We start from the raw sequence: 17,731 nt of genomic DNA on the forward strand, positions 1-17,731 counted from the left end.
CAGAAGAAAAAAAAAAACAAGTTGGTTTTCACTGGTATTAAATACTATGCAATCTGTAGATTAGTGCTCAATGCACTTTTGACCCAACTTCATTTTTCCTTATCGCTGTCCATTGTGCACCACATTGAACACTTCACACGCGCAACTGGAAACAACGCAAACAATGAATGTCAGGATCAGATGGCATTTTTTACAGCATCTCTTTTCTGGAAGAAAAAGCCTTTTGCAGAAACAGTGTAAAATGGAGCAGTTCTGCACTGTTTGGCACTAAATCAGTACTTGCTGCCAAGAGCAGTGCAAAAACTTTATGAAGAAGCTCATGATATGGATAAAAATTCAAGGAAAAGCAGACATTTCAAAAGCTGTTCTCCATTTTAAAACTGCAAGAAATGCCAAGATTGTAAAAATCTCTGTTGCTCTGCAGTGCTAAAAATAACATTTGCCAACAACTCTGTCGAGTCTCTTATACAAAATTCAGCCTTATGGCTTTCATTTTGATTGTGAAATGTATACATCATTTTGCAACCCTCTGTGACTAGGGTTGTCTAAAATGAAGGAAATCCCCAGTACCATTTACTCCCAAAATATTAAAATTCAATAGAAAAAAAAGATACTTCAAATTTCAGCATTAAAAATTTTCAGCATCGGTATTAAGAGATGTAAGTTCTTGTTCCTAATCCATTATGAAGGGCTTTCAAGTAGGCAAGAATAACATTCTTAGTTCCTAATGTTGGCTATCTGACTCGACTCTTTGATACACTTAATTTACATGTAATCCTGCAGCCTGCCAACAGTTGATAAGGTTCCTGATATCTGCACATTTGAGAAAGGGAAGTTTAGTTCATGATGGGCTAAAGCTGAGCTCCGTGATGGAAGGCTGCTCATATTTAAGGTTTCAAATAGATTTTTGCTTGTCTGCAAATTCTCCTTAGCGTTTCTCCCTAAATAACTTATCTGCTAAGTTTAAAATTCATGACAAAGTTGAAATGGCTGCACTGGATTTTTGCTTATTTCCATTATTAAAGTATTTTATGGGCTCCTGTTAATATTAGGCGATGTGAAGAATGGTGAGGGGTGTATTTTTCTCTCCACTCCAATGATACCATTTTGTAGATAAAAAGACCGCAAAAGTTACATATGAAAAAAGTGCTTGAGAGAAGTTACAAATCCTGAGTACTGAAAGGCTGTGCTAAGATATCCCATGCAGTGGGGTAATTTGTCACCTGGCTGTGGAAAGTTAGAGCATTCCCCATCTGCAGAGCTACAGCTACAGCTTCTCCCAACACCTTTTCATAACTAGATGCCCTGGACCTCCAGAGGAAGTCGGCCTGGGTGCCAGGTCATCTCCATATCCCACAGGGAACTCCCAGGCTCGTGCTTGCAAGCACAAAACTACACCAGGACTTGGCATCTATGGAGAGCCATGTGAGTCCAGGTGATTTAGAACTCAACACTCCAGAGCACACGTACTCTGACCATTTGTAACCTGCTTCGTGCTTCACCAAAGCCCCAGTTACACCACACTGACAAGAATCACCAAGAACCTGCCTGAGCTACCCCACCCCTTCCAGCAGCTTCAGAAGATTGGAGCATTGCAGAGGGCTGCAGTGCAGCACAGTCACTGGAGAAGATACTTATTTGCTTCCATATTCTGAGACACATCTGAAAAGGCAAAGAGGTGAACTGGAAAGGTAAATGGAATACAGCAATATTTTAAAAAGCTGCTCCTTCCTGTGTGAATTTTGAATGCATACCATATGCTTTAGCATGCTGTTTTGATTCTGTGCTAAGCTATTATTTACTAGCCTGCCTCAGCAAGACTAATTTTCTTTGCAGAATAGTTATTTTTAATTTAAAAGATAAGTATAAGAATAATTTCTTCCAGTGTGTGCTGCTCTGCATTTACGATCATCCATTACACTGCCTGTTCATCTCAGCAAGTCTCTCACTTGTCTCCCAACTTTCTTTATTACCATAATTCTTTCATTGTCTTCACCAAGTGCTTCTACCTCCAGATCACCGAAGAAGATAATAAACCTCGTTTGATACTTAATTTTTGATTGAGTATCTTGATACTTAATTTTTACTCTGATAAAAAGTTATTTCTACCCTGGTTTCTTCTTCTAAGCCTGTTCCTCACCTGTGGCAACATTTACTCTTCTTATCACTACCACAGGTCCGTTCACAGGCTCTTGAAGGAGTCTTTCTTTCCTTATGACTTTTTGGAGTCCAAATGAAGTCCACTATCTCTCTCCCATACATGATCTTATTTCTTCTATTACTCTATACTAATAGATTAACAAGGTGAAAGGGTTTTTTTTCATGGTCTAACCCTGTTATGCCACGTTGTTTTTTCACAAATTTATCTCTCAGCTGATTTATCTAGTACAGAGGCCGAGTTTCCTGGTGTATTTTCACCACTAGACATACAGAGGAGAACAGTTCCATCAGTCACCATTCCCAGCCTCTCTGTTCCCCTTTCAGCACTATTATGGGCATGAGGGAGTGAGGAAGGGCACAAGAGATTATGTCAAGAGCGCAGAGGCACAGCAGTGAGTTGAGGAAATACTTCTTTCACAGAATCAGGCACACACCACAAGGTGCTTTCCTAAACCAGTTATTCTCTCCTGTTTGAAGAACCTGAATAAAACACCCGTGGCCATAAGCTGTTCTCCCAGTAGCACAGTGAGCATGGCCAGGAGTTTCAGGTGGTGGCTTGAACTGCTCTGCCACAGCCAGGGATTGATGTCTGCAGCCAGGCAGTGGCAGAACCAGAACTGTGGGTCCTGCAACCGCAGGGGACCGAGCACCAGATCAGCAGCACGGAGCAGATGGTGAGGGCAGGGGAGCAGGAGGAAGGAGCTGGAGTCCTGCTCTCCCCTGCTGCCCCGCAGGCTCACTGGCTGCATAATTATTCCTGTGGAGCCAATAAAGCTCGTTGTTCTCATTGTCCTCCAGATAAGAGAGCTCAGACCTGGAGGACTGGCAGGACTGACCTCTCACGCCAGTTCTGACTGAAGCAAAATACCCTGGAAAAATCCTCCTAATGAATGGTGCATATTATCTCATCTTCCCCATGTCTGGTTTTTGTCCATTTTGTTCATAACTAAGTCCCCTATTTGGGGAAAAAAAAAAAAGAATTAGTAAAGGCAGGGTATATCTTACACCTGCTCTAGCTGAAAAATCCTATATCTGGAGTACTTTTCAACATACAAAATGAGAAAAAAAGCACCATGATCTAATATATACTGATTTCCTATTTATTTTAGATTACGTGGATAACATTTAAACTGCTAATAACAATGAGGTTTGCCTTTATCTCAAAGAATAATTTAAAAGTAAGCAAACATTTTCAAAGTGCAGTTAAAAACTGCAGTAGCAAAAGCAGTAAGGACTGCCTTTTGTTCTGGTTTATTAGGATGAGGGAAGAAAAAACAATAACATGACTCAAGGATATCTCTGTCAGATCAATATAGTCCCTGGGATCCTTTAACTAAAGGGAGAGTTTAGATTGCTTAGACAGCAAGTTGAGATGCAGAGCTGTGTTCTACAGCACCTAGTTAAATGTATCTATACAGATAGAAATACATGTGTGTACTCATACACACACTGCTTGCTTTTGACCAGGGAACCAGAACTATGTCTGTTAGTACAGACTATTAATATATATCTACTATACATCTACCAACATCCAGCAAGTCCTGGCTGCATGTTCACAGTGGAGAGGGTGTTGTCTGATGGCTTGGAGCAGGGAATGCTCTGGTTATTAGCCCTGCTAATTTTTCCATATTCAGCCTGAACAAATCTCCAGGAGCGGGCCTGCAATTCCAGCTCTGTATGATAATTGATTTGGCACAGCCTGAGGAGCCCTGAACACTGGAATAGCCCTCAGCTTTTGTGACTTCTCTCTGCACCTCCCCACATATGCAGGCCTACCTTAGCCAGCTCTGAAAATCTGGGTGGACTGGATCCAGATTTTTTTCTCCTCAACTCCTTCAGACACACAATTCTGTGCCAGGATATTTTGTCATCCTCAGCAGAGCTGAGGGTGGATGGAGGCTGTTCTCCTCTGCACGTGAGCAAAGCTATCACTCCTTCCCTTGCTGTCCCATACAGAGACCTTTGACTGACATTAGCATCACATTTAAAAGACAAAATGAGAAGGCTTTTGACAACCTCTCACACTCAGTCTGGGCCCTTTGCAACATGGATTCCTTTCCTTGATATTTAAGCTCCATCAAGACACAGATACCACATACAAAAATGAGTAATCACTGGTTCAGTTCCACGGGCAGTTTCGGGGACAAGAAAGAAGGAAATACTGTTGTGCTGGATGACAGCTCTTCACACCATTTCTTGCCAGACTCTGTTACCTGGCTGTTTGCCTTTACCTACACTTAGTGCAGGCTCTTCCTAGAGAAAAGTGTGAGCTGTGTCATAACTTACCCGCTACTGAGTGGAAACAGCCTTTGGGTTGAAGGCCAGTAAGAGCTGAGAAGGAAAAAGAAGTGGTTTCAGGCAGATGAGAAGAACAGGCAGAACTTGCAACAAGATGTGGAACATGGCACCAACCACCATGAGAATCTCGAGGTGTCTCACACAAGGTGAATTCACTCACTCTGTGAGCTACTGCAGGGAGGGAGAGGTGAGCAAACATACTATATGTGATGCCACTCACAGCCTAAGACTGAGAGTTACAGACACACCAGAATAAGAAAGACATTCCCCCATTACAAACAGGGAAAATACAAATATTCGGTTATTTTAGGTGATCAAAAGAAATAAGACATTTACTAGAGCCCACACCTTGAGGAAGACACTTGCTCACAATCCTTTCAGTGTAACCTGGTTCTCTCTCAGAGCAGGAGGGACTCCCATTCACACTGGTGGGATTACCACTGGAGCATCAAAAAAGGAACAGAAGCTTAGGTTCTCAAGATGATACAAACTAGCAATGAAAAAAACCCAAACTACAGGGCTTTTGGGCCTGTCCTCAGCTCCAGATATTCAGTCTTATTTCCCTTGCTCATTTTCAGCCCATTTATTCCTAGATAAACCTTCTGGCACTGCAGTGAATAATCCTCTTCTCTCTTGGGATTCAGGGTGAAAAGGGAACATGTCACTCTGTATGACAGAAAGAGCTGCTAAAATAAAGATGCCAGTGAGGACTGAATTTTTAGCATACGTCTCTTTCGGGGTGTGAATAGCACCAGGATGCAGTAATAAGGGCCACATACTTATAGGTCACCAGGTCGGATCTGACTGCATCTTTCAATAATTTTGACAGCCTGCCATCTGTGACACAAGTAGCAGGTGTTTGTGTGGGGCTTGGTCAGTACGTGGCTGCTAGCAACACTCAAGTTACCAGAAAATCAACCATTGCCAGCGAGCAGCAGCACAACTCTGGAGCCTGCCTGTGGACTGGGAGCCCTGTTGCCTTCAGAGGACAACAGATTCACCACATCCAGCATTTGCATAACAGAGAAATGCCAATGAATGCACAGCATCAAAGCCCTGTGGGTGACAGGCAGGAGCACGATACCTCATCCAGAACCTGAGGCTGAGGCAAAGCAAGCAAAACAGCCAGCAAAGTCTGCAAGATCATGGTCTCCTCTGCTGTCCCTCTTGCTCCACACATAGAATTATGGAATGGTTTGTGTTGACAGGGATCTTAGAGATATCTAGTTCCACCCCCCTCCCATGGTCAGGAACACATCTCACTAGACAAGGTTTCTCCAAGCCCCATCCAACCTGGCCTTGAACACTTCCAGGGATAGGGCAGCCACAGCTTTTTTGGGCAACTTGTGCCAGTGTCTCATGGTAAAGAATTTCTTCCCAATATCTAATTGAAACCCTCCCTCTAATAGTTTAAAGCCATTGGCCCTTGTCCTGTCACTCCATGCCTTGGGGAGCTGGTTGGAGACCACACTGATGTCAACCAAGTCAGTCTCAATGCTCACAGGAGAACAGGTTTGATCAAGACTTTAGCTGCTGAGATCAGCCTGCTTCTGCTTTAAGAAGTGCGGGGATTAAGATTCACAGTGTTCCAGATAGGCCCCTTTTCACCCAGATTCTGTGGCCCACAGACCTAAGGAAACAGAAATTAATAAGCATAAGGTTTCTGAATAACATCTCTGAAAGTCTTCTGAATATTTTATCATAAGTACTTCGGCACACATTCATGGAAGCTCGGCTTATTCATTCTAGCGAATGCTAAAATCCTTGAGGGATACCTGCGGACTAATTGGTTTTGTCTGTGTTAGTGTCTAGTCACTGCATGAATCAGTGCTGAACTTCCAGCTTAGACTAAGAGCTCCCTAAAGATAGAGAACTAGGCTGTGTTGTCTGGCGCTGTAAGTGACTTGGGTTCAGGAGTTCTTCAGTCCATACATTATTACTAATCCTCCTTGCATGACACATGGCTGCTAAAGAGGAGTAATCTCACGCAAACACTCCAAGTCAGAGCAGTCTGAAGCAGCACTGAGCAGGAGTGAAGCTGGGAGTTAATCCCCATTCTGAGTGATCTGCCGGGCGGGGGGGAGGCAGCTGTGGGCAAAGATCCTGCCTGCACCGTTCCCCTGCCAGAGCCTGAGATCCAGATCTGTCCTCTTGGTATCCAAAGGGGAGATTTATGCGAGGCCTGGCAAATCTCAGCAGTTAACAGGAGAGGAAAAGACTGAGAAGGAGATGCAAACCAGATAACATTTTGTTGTTACAGCTTTGTGCAGCAGGGAGGGAAGGTGGGACTCGCTGCTCCCCTGTTAGCACTGGCTGCTACAGAACCTTTTGCAGAAGGTGGGACACCAAACACACTTGCACCCATCTCCTGCTCTTCCCTACTGTTTGCTCTGGGGCTAGATCCCAGCTTTCCACACATGCATGAAACTGCTTTGTCCTGAAGTTATTCCAATGCAGATTTTCAATATCCCAAAGGTCAACTATCCAGTCTTAAAAGGATGAGGAGTTCTGACACCCTTTCCCTCAACATGTGTAATAACACAAACCAATTTGCTTGCTTTGTAACCTTGAACCTCATGCCTCAGGGTGTAAGTTAACTATCCCCAGAGTTCTAGCAGGAATAGTTTCCCTCTGATCTTTCAGCAATGCAAATGATATTTAGGTACATCACGGAGGTATTCACCTTCTCGAACACCAATTACAGATTACAGATGTTAGAGGTATTTTTTATATTATGCTTGTTCTATGACTCATTGACACAATTTCATTAATACAATCAGTACAGCTACACTGTCTCGACGGAGTTTGGTTCACTGCTGGTATCTAGACTTGAATTTTTTAATCATTTGTTTCAAAATACCAGCTTAAATCCAGTGCAGAAGTTCCAAAGTTTGGTTGGTTTCTTCACTGTAACTTGTACGGGTGCCTCTAAGGAATATTTTTACTAGTAGCACAGTACTTAGGAGATGTTTTATCAAAAAAAGTCCCAACCTTAAACTTGTTGTGAGCTTAGTCATCCTACTTCTCCCTCTGCGGCTGCTGCCCTTCCTCAAGAAAGCAGAAGGTGCAAAAAAATCTAAAATGAAATGGCAACTTCTTCCCTGGCCAGGAGGGGTGGGCTGGCCCCCGAGGCACTGGCATCAGCTTTGCAAACAGAGAATGAACTTCACTCATCACCTGCCATTTGATATCCTTATCAAAGCAAAGGCTGCTAGAGGGGACCATTTTATTAAGGCTAGAAATTCTTTGGGGAGAACAGTCACACGTGCCCTGACATATGGAAATGTATGTAATTTCATCTGATGAGACAGCTAACACTCAGATGGAACAGCAGCACTCTGTCTGGAAAAGGTAACACCCAATGAATAGTGCATGTGTGACTTCTCCCTGTGCTTGATGATTTCAAAGGCCAGAAGAGATCATTGCATGCTATTATGGCTAAAAACACAGTCTGTTCCCTGCTTGTTGACCAGAATATCTATATTCAAGTGGAACTGAACCATACAAGCTCTCCCCGCTCTGAACAACTCCTTATTCTGCTTATTTGGTGATGCTAATTGATAGGTCACAGGATGGGGTATTTAGTTAATTAAGACATGGAAATACATCAGATGGAGAAAAAGCTGGAATTCCATACCACAAAAAAAAAATTCTAATACTAAAGTACAACTGAGCACACCTGATGAATTTCTATCACTCCAGACTATCACTGACTCAGCCAATGGCCAAAAAAAGGGATTTTTGTCCCTGCATCTCTTCACACACTTGCTGAACAACTCACAGATCTTGGAATAAAATACAGTGCAGAAAAAGAGAAGTTCAGTGTGTACAGAAGACATCAGCTTTTACAGGTCACTTCTTAAAAGCAGGAATGAATGCAGACAGACTCCACTTGCAAAGTAAGGTGCAGAAAGCAGATGGGCACTGGGCTGTCAGTGATGAAACAGCCTCCTCTTTTCCAGGAAACACCAACTTATTGTACACCATGGTGAGAAAGAAGCTCAAGCACAAGCAGGACAGTAAATCTATACGATGTTTGCAAAGTCTACTTCAAACTAATGCATTCAAAATATCCAAATGCAACTTCATCCACAGTCTCAAATTCTGTTTTCTAATTTATTAGAAATGTTGTTCTAATATTAACGACACCAGGCAGAAACTGTCACCATGTGTTTATAAAGTACCCAGTGCTCCCAGGAATCCAGACTCATTTGGGACACTGGATATAACTAAGAGTTTAAAAAAGGAGACAGAATGTACCAAAACAACTATTTTCCAGCATGATCCATAGACCTGACCAAATTAAATCCTGCATATGTGTGTCTTAATTATATATATCACCCCTCTCAGCACAACAGCAGTTGTAGTTATGGAACCAACCACTGAATTTGGTCCATTATAGCATTTGTTTAAAGCACTGAATTCTTTGACTTATACTATTTCCTGTATGTCCATGGAAGTTCCAAAGATAAATCCCTATTGTGATTCCCTCTCATTTTTAGTCAAATATTTGAAACTCCTTTTGAGCTCAGGGGTGTCCATCAAGAGGTGATGATATGCTCCAAGAAGGGAAGGATCTTGAGTACAGACAGGTTCAATGCAGTAGAAATATGTGCAAGACCAACTTAAATAAACTACTTAAACACAAGATGCTAATTTAGCAGTTTCAAGAGCCGTATTTTTACAGCCAACCCGAGACATAAAAAGAAACAAAATTTCATTGGAATAACGTAACCTCACTGCTGCTTTGAGTGTTGCATTTATTCAAATACAGCCCATCCAGCCCTCAATTATCTGCTTTCTCACTCCAACTGCAGCAGATCTGCAGTGCATAGAAATGTAATTATTCACACACCACTCTGTCGTTGCCACCACTGCCTGTACTTGTAAAGCGTCTTGATTACTCTGCTGATGAGCACCATGGAAATGCCTATAAATAAAATAATCATCTCCCCTCATTAAGTTCCAGCTCATGGACTGAGGAAGGATGATTTTCCTTTGTACATTCCTTTTGTAAATTCTATCATTTCACAACAGAGGGAGCAACGTGCCTCTGATGACACTCAAAGAGACAGACTGTCAGGATTCTTGTCAGTATTTCAGTTTTGAGCAGTTTGCGGTTTTGCATGAATATTTTCTCCTGAAAATAAAATGCTGTTTGTCAGAATTATGCATTCAGTAATCCCTTTCTAATGTCAGAATCAGACATGCAAAAACCCCTAATGTCATGTCAGGAGGTCAGATTTTATGGAGCAGTATGTCATGGAAACCCCAACAGCAAGCACTGCACCCACAGCAGAAGTCTCTGGTTCTAACTTCAACACTGAGAACACACATAGGTAGAAAATTTCAAATAAGCTTAGATATAATAAAAAAGAAACACTGAAGGAAACTTTCCAATAAAAAAAAAAGCCTTGGTGAAACAGGTTTGCCCTTCAAGAAGCTTCGACACTAATTGCTGCCACAAACAAATATCACACATCCCCTTATTGTCAAATCACAAAATCTCTCTCTTTTCAATAACTGCAATACTGGGTGCACATTTACATATAGTGAAACTCCCAGTAGTGCCTCCAACACGCAATGAAATATCACATTTCATAAAATGGTGAATTATAAAGCCAATAAAACAAGTTAAATGTGATATCTGTGATGAAGACTTTACTGAAATTACATTTCTGCAACAAAAACTGGTGAAGTTGTCCGGTTGCCCCAGTCAGACCAGTGCTGAATTAAGGTCCCATTCACTGTACAGCTGTCAGAGTGTGACAGGAGGAAAACCAGGTTGCCTTTTAGTATTTGATTCAAGAAGAGTCGTGTGGTGTGGTGCCTGCTATGGAGAGCAGTTGGCAGTAAGAATTGCCAGGTTACAGAGATCTTTGTGTCCCTTGCTCAGCTGTAGCCCTGTCCAAAGCAGTATCTCCCAAAAGAGATTGCAGCACTAACCCCCTGCTAACCCACAGCAGCACTACTCCAGGCAATCTGTAACTTGAGAGCAAGCAGCATCTCCCAAATCCCCACTTGGGAGTTAACACCATCACACAGGCTGGTCACCAGCCCACAGGCTCAGGTCAGGCTATGGGCTGATCTTGTCTGGCTCTCCAGCCAGAGGTGAGGGGGAATCACCACTTACTCCTGTAACTGAAAGGGGGGGAAGAGAACAGTTTGATGGAAGCTTATGGGGCATCCCTATTTCTGCACACCATCCAAAGTAACATCTCACCTCCCAAATGCCAGTTGTTCTCAAAGAACTGAGGCCATTCACAGGTTCAGATGAAGATCCTCATTCACAACTATGACAGCAAAGGTACTTGCTGTGTCAGCATGAGCAGGCAGCTGCTCTCAGATCAGATCTGTTTATTAAACCCTTTGTAAATCTGCTGTTATCCAACAGGCATGATCCTGTGCCCATATATTATTTCTGCAGTGGGGACAGGTCACTTGATTCTCTCCTTCCTCACTCCCCAGTCTCTTCCAAGGTTTTTTTGTATATCTGAAGCTAGAACCAGCCACAAACTAATATGCAGGATACAGAGGCTGGGATAAAGCAAGGATCATAGAATCACAAAATGGATTGGATTGGATTGGAAGGGATCCTAAAGACCATCTAGTTCCAACCTCACTGTCATGGGCAGGGACACCAAAACATCAGACAGAGTAGAGGGACATGCTACTGTCAGCTCCCAGGCACTACACCTGGACTGTGCAGGACAGTTTATGAACCTGTATTTGGGGTTGGAAGGATGAACATTTTCATATGTAAAGTCTGAATGTTCATTGGACAGAGCTAGTACTTGAATAATTTTTCCAGAGACAGCAAAGAGTTAATTTAAAGTAATAGCATCAATCCCTAGAATAGCCAGAGTCTAAACCCACACAAGAGCTGTGCTGCCTCACTCCAGAATCTGGAGCAAGGAAAACAGTGACAAAAATAAGATCATTCCTCAATTACAGAAGACAGAACTGTTAAATCAAGCTCAGAATTGTCCTTGAAGAATCTAGCTCTCCCCAGTTCTAAAATCAACCCCACATTCCTTTGAGGGTTTTCATGGATACAGCAATATGAAATCGCTCATTGCTGTGTAGCTGCTAACAAGAGACAGATGTTTCCTTCAGTTCCAGGAACATGTAGACATGAAGCGCATTATGATGACCCACTAAATACTTCTGACTCTTTCTGCATGTTACCTCTTCATGCATTTAGTCAAGAAAATGCAGCACAATTCTGTGCTTTTCCTGCCAACTACAGAGCTGACCAGAAGAGCATGCTTGGAGCAACTGCTTGATCTTAGCAAGCCTTCATCAGAGGGCAAGGAAAGTCAAGCAACACATTTTCACTGAGTGAAGCCAAAGCTTGAGAGTTCCTGCAGTTACTCCAGAGCCAAATGAGCTGGTGGCTGTGAGCCACGTTATTTATTTAGCTGGTCCAGAAGACACGCACCACACGCCGGTGTGCAGGACGAGCATCTGTTCCACTCAGACCTTTGGCTACATTCTTTGCTTGATATTAATACCAGGGAAAATTTAGTAACTTAACCACTGGCATGAGAAGTCATACTTCTAAGAGAACAGATGGCAGCGATCATCTTGGCCTAATTTTAGGCTTCAAAAATTGTTCTGAGTCAGCAAAGCCTCAAGGGAAGAGAAAGGAAAAGGCGCAACATCTGTAAAACCTCTTACCTGTTTCCCATCCAAGGTATACAGCTTTTTGACCACTCCTGTCTCCAGTTTTATAGCTTCAGTGATGTCAGTGAGAACTTGCTCAAATGAATGGGCAGTCTTCTTGTTCAAGAGCACACGCACTGCCTTCCTGGGCTTCACCCCGCTGCGGATGATGGTCACCAGCTTGGGGCGCACGAAATCTTTGTTCTCCTTCGCCTGGGCACTGTTGCTGCTGGCCAGAGACTGAGGTGCTTTCTGGTTGGCAGATGTCTTCACGTTGACAGACCAGTTGGGGTTGACATTCTTGGTGTACTCCACCTTCTTGAAGAAGTTGTCAGATGAGCAGACGTAACTCTCCCCTTTTGAAAGAAATGAAATTCTGCGGTTACTACAAAAAGGCTGCTGGAAAACAGACTATATACTTTCCCCGATTAATCATGCAAACCATTGATAATTGTTTTCATCAGCACTTCCATGACAGTTTGTTATTAAAACATTTTGCCTTATTTTAATTTTATATTTATGATTATTTAAAATATGACTAGTATTTCCACAAACTAGGCTAGTCAGCCTTAGCTCGCATGAACAAATATATACAAGCACTCAGTCACATGAACCAGGGGTTAAAAAAGGTTGAATTACAAAGGTAGTTAGGTACTGGAAGATGCAACTAAGCTGCCTAAGAGCTCCAAAATGCCAAATTCATTTGACCACCTTCATTAAACTGTAACTTTGCCAGCTTCCTCTCCATCTTTACAGACCTAGCTACTACTTCAGTGCCAGAAGGACATCAACATTCATCCCCAAAGTACCTTTGCATCATGCTTGAAAAATAACAGAAATCTTGTACTGAATTGTCTCTACTAAAAGTAGCATTGATAAATCTAGCAGGCATAACAAATATGCTTTTTTAAATCACCAGTGGTTTATTAGAGAACAGACCTAATGGCAGCTGAGATTAAGCACTACACCAAATGCCACTGCTTGCTTTTATATGGCTGGTACCAACCAAAAATATATTAAATCCAAATTTAGACATGGTAGAGAAGGGTTACATGGTCTTGTTAGTAATTCACAAAAAGCCCTTCCCTATCCCACCCAAAATTAGTTTCAAGCTTTGTCTGTAATTTACAGGATCCTATCTATCTAAGGTTTTAAAAGCACCTTAAAGGATTTGTAGGATCTTCTTTTGGGCCTGCAAATCTGATGGATGCTAGAAGAGTTATTACTAGAATGAGACTGTAAACCAGTATCCCTAAGGGAATGTGACTGTCTAGTCTGAAATGACTCAGGCTGCTGAGCACTTGAAGACACACTGAAAAAAAGTCAGTCAATGCTAGAGGAAAAAGCTTCTGTCTCGCCATTAGATAAAATTTTAATGGGAACTGAGGGCATAACCTGTAGGATTTTAGAGTTTCTTCTGGTGTTTTCTTGGGCTGATCTGATAGAATTAAGTTCTTCACGTATTACAACAGATTTGAAATCAAAATACAAATTTAACTATACTAAACAAGAAAAAAAAAAAAAGAATTCCTTCTTTGCACAGTCAGACTGGCTGCATTTCCTTATCTGTCCATGCAAAATCCAGGACCTGGATATCTTTGAAAAGCCTACCTGATAGCCGAGTCTGGCTTTCCATTCCAGGACCTCTAGGGCAGGATTTGACATCCAATTGGCAGAAGTATAAATATGGATTTCCAAAGAGTCCATTGGTTTCTGCACAGCCCAGGCACGTAACATACCCGGAATAATGTTCATACAGTCGTTCTTCTGCTGCCTAAACTGCATTTTTGGTGCAGGAACCTAGAGGGCCCCTCCCTAGAACACATGGTGAGACCACTAACAGGCAATAAACAATAAACAGAAGACTTTACAGGCTTATAACAATGGTCTGTGTAGTATTTATGCCCCTATTACTGCTAAGGGTTTGATGTCACAAGCAGCCACAGAAAAGATGCAGGATGCTCACTTATTTTAACCCTTTGTACCCAGTTTGCCACAAAATAATGCACACTTGTGGTGCTTACATCTCTAACTGCAGCTCTTCTCCATCAGTTGCATAAAAATGACCAAAATCGTTTATCAACAGGAAGCAGATATTCTGTTTTCCCTTCTAAAGATGGAATAAAAATAGAGAAGGGAGAAGAGAGCTGACAAGGTTCATGATGAACACTGTCAGTTGGGCACTTTGTCAACTAGTTTACCCAAACTAATGCAATAATCCCACCTGGAGGTTCTGTTGGCTTGACCAAACAGTAAAAATTTGTATTTGCTGTCAGAAAAAACCCTCATTAAACTGACCATGTAGTAGCACCCATAGCTGAAGCTCCTTAATTCCTCATATTTTGTGAATCCGACTCAATAGAAACTTAAATATACTCCACAGAGTACCACACATTATAAAGAATTCCCACTGGACATATCATTTTCCAGAAGCACTGAGTACTTCAGATATTCCTGATTAATAAGTGATAAGCTGTGGTTTATTCATCTGCTTCAGCCAAGTAACACCTGGTGTGGAGCAGGCCAAGGCTTCTCTCCAGTTTCACAGCGGAGTGTAAAGGGCAGAGGGGGGAGTTTGGAATGCTCACAGGGAATTATCCCTGTCCTAAGAGCCTGAGCCCTCCCAAGCTCATAATCCCTGGGTGGCAGAGCCTTTATAAGTGTGTTCAGAACAGAACTGTGCATTATCCTTTGAGAAAATGGATTTCTCTCTTTGAATGCAACACCAAGAGTAAGTGATTTGAACGCTGCTGTCACCCCTGCCCCAGGCTTCCCTGTGGGAGCTCCTGACCTCACCTGCACCTCTGCTTCCCTACCTGAAGAACAGAAGTAGCAATACCAGCCACTGAAGTGTGGCAAGGCTTGACTTTCACCCATATTTGTCTAATACTTTTGGATAGAAGACGCCAAAACAAAAGAAAGTGTATATTTGCACTGTGTTCTACAAACACATGAGGTGGTGCAGCGTATTTTCCATGAATAAGTTCCATGTTTTAAAGCAAGTGGAAGAGATTCTTGGTCTGTTTAGTACAGTAGTATTACTCTTATTTCCAGCTGAATCCTTTTAAATTCCTTACTGCACACCACAGCTGTGTATTTACACCAGTGCACACCAAAGGCAATAGTGGCATGAAGGCAATACTCTTGTAGGCTTTTCTCCCTCAAATGTGCTCTTTTAGGTGGTTGTACAGATCTACACGCTGGCCTTTCAAGTTGTACTCACAGTCACAAGCAGAAAATAGAATCTGCCCTTTCTCACTTTGTTTCATTTAGCCCAAACCCCAGCAAATATTTTATTGGGTTCTAAAACTGGAAAGGAATTTGTTTGGAGTGATAATTCAGGATAGCAGTTCAGAGTAGCAGCTCTTCTCAGTGTCATTTTTGCAGTTATGGCTGTATAGCTCCAGGGAAAAGCAGTTTTTGTTTCCTTCTTCCCTGACCCAAAGATGTAACCTGAAGCTTTAACTTAATTTAGAAATTACTTCAACTGATGTCTTCCCAAACTCAGTTTATGACCCTCAAATAGTAGCAAAACTATCATTCAGGTTCCTCAGTGAGGCACATCCATTTGCCAGCCAGGAACACGTGCTATCCCACTTCCCACAGTAGAGTTTTACCCAAACCTTACCATGGTGGTAGCAGGATTGAGCAAGTGTGAGCTGTGAACTTTCCAGCTTTGAACAAGCATTCATAAAAAAAAAGAGATATCCTATGGGGAATACTGCTCCCTTAGAGGAAGGAGTGGTTTCCTGGTTTCTCTGTTACATCTGTCTGTGCTAAGCCTATAATGAGAAGTCAAGGTGTGCCACTGTGCCAGTCAGAGTTTGTAAGTGATTGACACAGTGTGGTTGCAGGAGACGTGCACAGCATAACAGCAGGACGGGAAGTGAACACGAGATTTTGTGAAATGCAAAAGAAACAACTCCGAGAAGAATATATAAGCACAAAAATCTGTGTACAAATATTTGAAGGAACACGTCTCGAGCCAGCAAGCAGCTGTGCACACGTGCAGCAATCCAGCTGTAAACCATGAGAAGGTGTGATGAACAGCCACGTCAATACTTCCAAACAAAACCCCAAATGGGAGCCCCAAAGAGACACACTCATGCAGTGAAGGGTGGGAAACATCATCCTGACAAGATCCAATCTGCTGCTGAACACCAGCTATGGTACCAAGGACAGCATCTGTTTAGTGCAGGGCCAAGTCAGTGCACGATGCCCCTTCTGCACTGGGGAGTCAAAGCTCTGCAGGATGATGCTGCAGGATGACACACTTGTCATCATGCCAGTGTGTTCCCGAGGTGTCACAATTCCTATCATGCCACCAAACCAGCCAAGGCATTTATTTACTCCTGTCCTGCCTTGAGCAATAGATGGACTGACTGCAGCCCTTTGACCTTAAGTCATTATCATCATATTTGCCATTTGAAGCCACGGCTTGTCTCACACCAAATTACTCTGGCTACAAGTGCATGACACATTCCTGTGCTACCAATTTGACAGAAGCACAAGGCGATTATTCGGCTCCTAAAGAAGGGATGATCTCAGCAAAGATAAGGTTTGCCTTAGAGAAGGTTCCTCAGAAAAACCCTAAGCTCCAGAGTAGTGCTAATCCTTCAACCCTCTTACAAGCAGCTCCTTGTGACAATACCAGAAATGACAGGCTGTGCTTTCAGAAAAAGTTATCCTTCCTCAGCACACACCATCAAGTTTCCAAGGATAATGAAATGCAGTCAGAAGTCTTATGAGAAAAACCAGGAAAGCTGAAGTGAGGCCATTTTGAAAGTGTAACTGTTAACACTTATTCCAAAACCAGTCCCTCTGGGCTGCAGTCAATTATTTTGGCTGTTAGCTCTGCTGTTGCAAAGTTGAGATTCTGCTACTGTGCTCAGCTTTAATGTTTCATGGAATTTACTACCACTGCAATAGGAATTAAGTGGACTTAACACCTTGCAGAGTTCATTCCACATGGTGTTGAAGTAGACCTTTGGTTTCAAATGCGTGAACTTTCTGTTGCTTTATGCATTAAAAAGACCTGCTCCACCATGGCAAAATGAACTCTGGAAGAGCTTCCTTCCTTTGGCTCTTCCCATGGGATCTCTCCCATGAAGAGAAGCACCTCTTGTTCTGTTGAAGAGCTGAAAGAAATGTGTGATTGGAAATTACCTTCAAAAGCCTGTAAAGAATTTTGGGGCCACGCTGGTCCTAATGTGACAGACAGGATGAGCAAGCAAATAAAACAGAACTTCAAGGATAATTTTTGTTGTGTAGGATGCTACTAGCTGAGCTATTAGGACAACAGCCACAGAAAACAATTCCACAGGTTACCAAGGTTTCAGTATTGGACTACATGAATTTCACTTTTCCAGGCAAACTGGAACACACATACACACACTGGGTGGAGATTCCAGTATACTTCCTATAAATCCCTCAGTCCCAGCACACAGCAGACTCTGTACAGCTCCAGGGTGGAGCCCCTCCTGTGATTACTTTAAACACTCCTGGACAAGATTTTGGAAAATATTCCCAAGGGCATGACAGGATACAAAAAGCTTGGAAACACTTTCTGGAATATCTCACGCAGCCCAAGAATATTTGCACACTGAGC

At 42.5% G+C, this 17,731-nt stretch overlaps 1 protein-coding gene across 6 annotated transcripts in view; it reads right to left on the reverse strand.

Annotated features, from left to right (window-relative positions):
* DCX (doublecortin) overlaps positions 1-17,731 on the reverse strand; it is an 80,194-nt gene that overhangs the window by 45,443 nt on the left and 17,020 nt on the right. For all 6 annotated transcript variants that reach the window (XM_018083271.2, XM_018083268.2, XM_018083267.2 and 3 more), the window contains exon 3: positions 12,139-12,479. In XM_018083271.2, the coding sequence (XP_017938760.1) occupies positions 12,139-12,479 (341 nt within the window). The remainder of the gene's footprint in view (positions 1-12,138; positions 12,480-17,731) is intronic.

Source organism: Manacus vitellinus, unplaced genomic scaffold (assembly GCF_001715985.3).
Source record: "Manacus vitellinus isolate BGI_N305 unplaced genomic scaffold, ASM171598v3 scaffold_62_pilon, whole genome shotgun sequence".
NCBI lineage: Eukaryota > Metazoa > Chordata > Aves > Passeriformes > Pipridae > Manacus > Manacus vitellinus.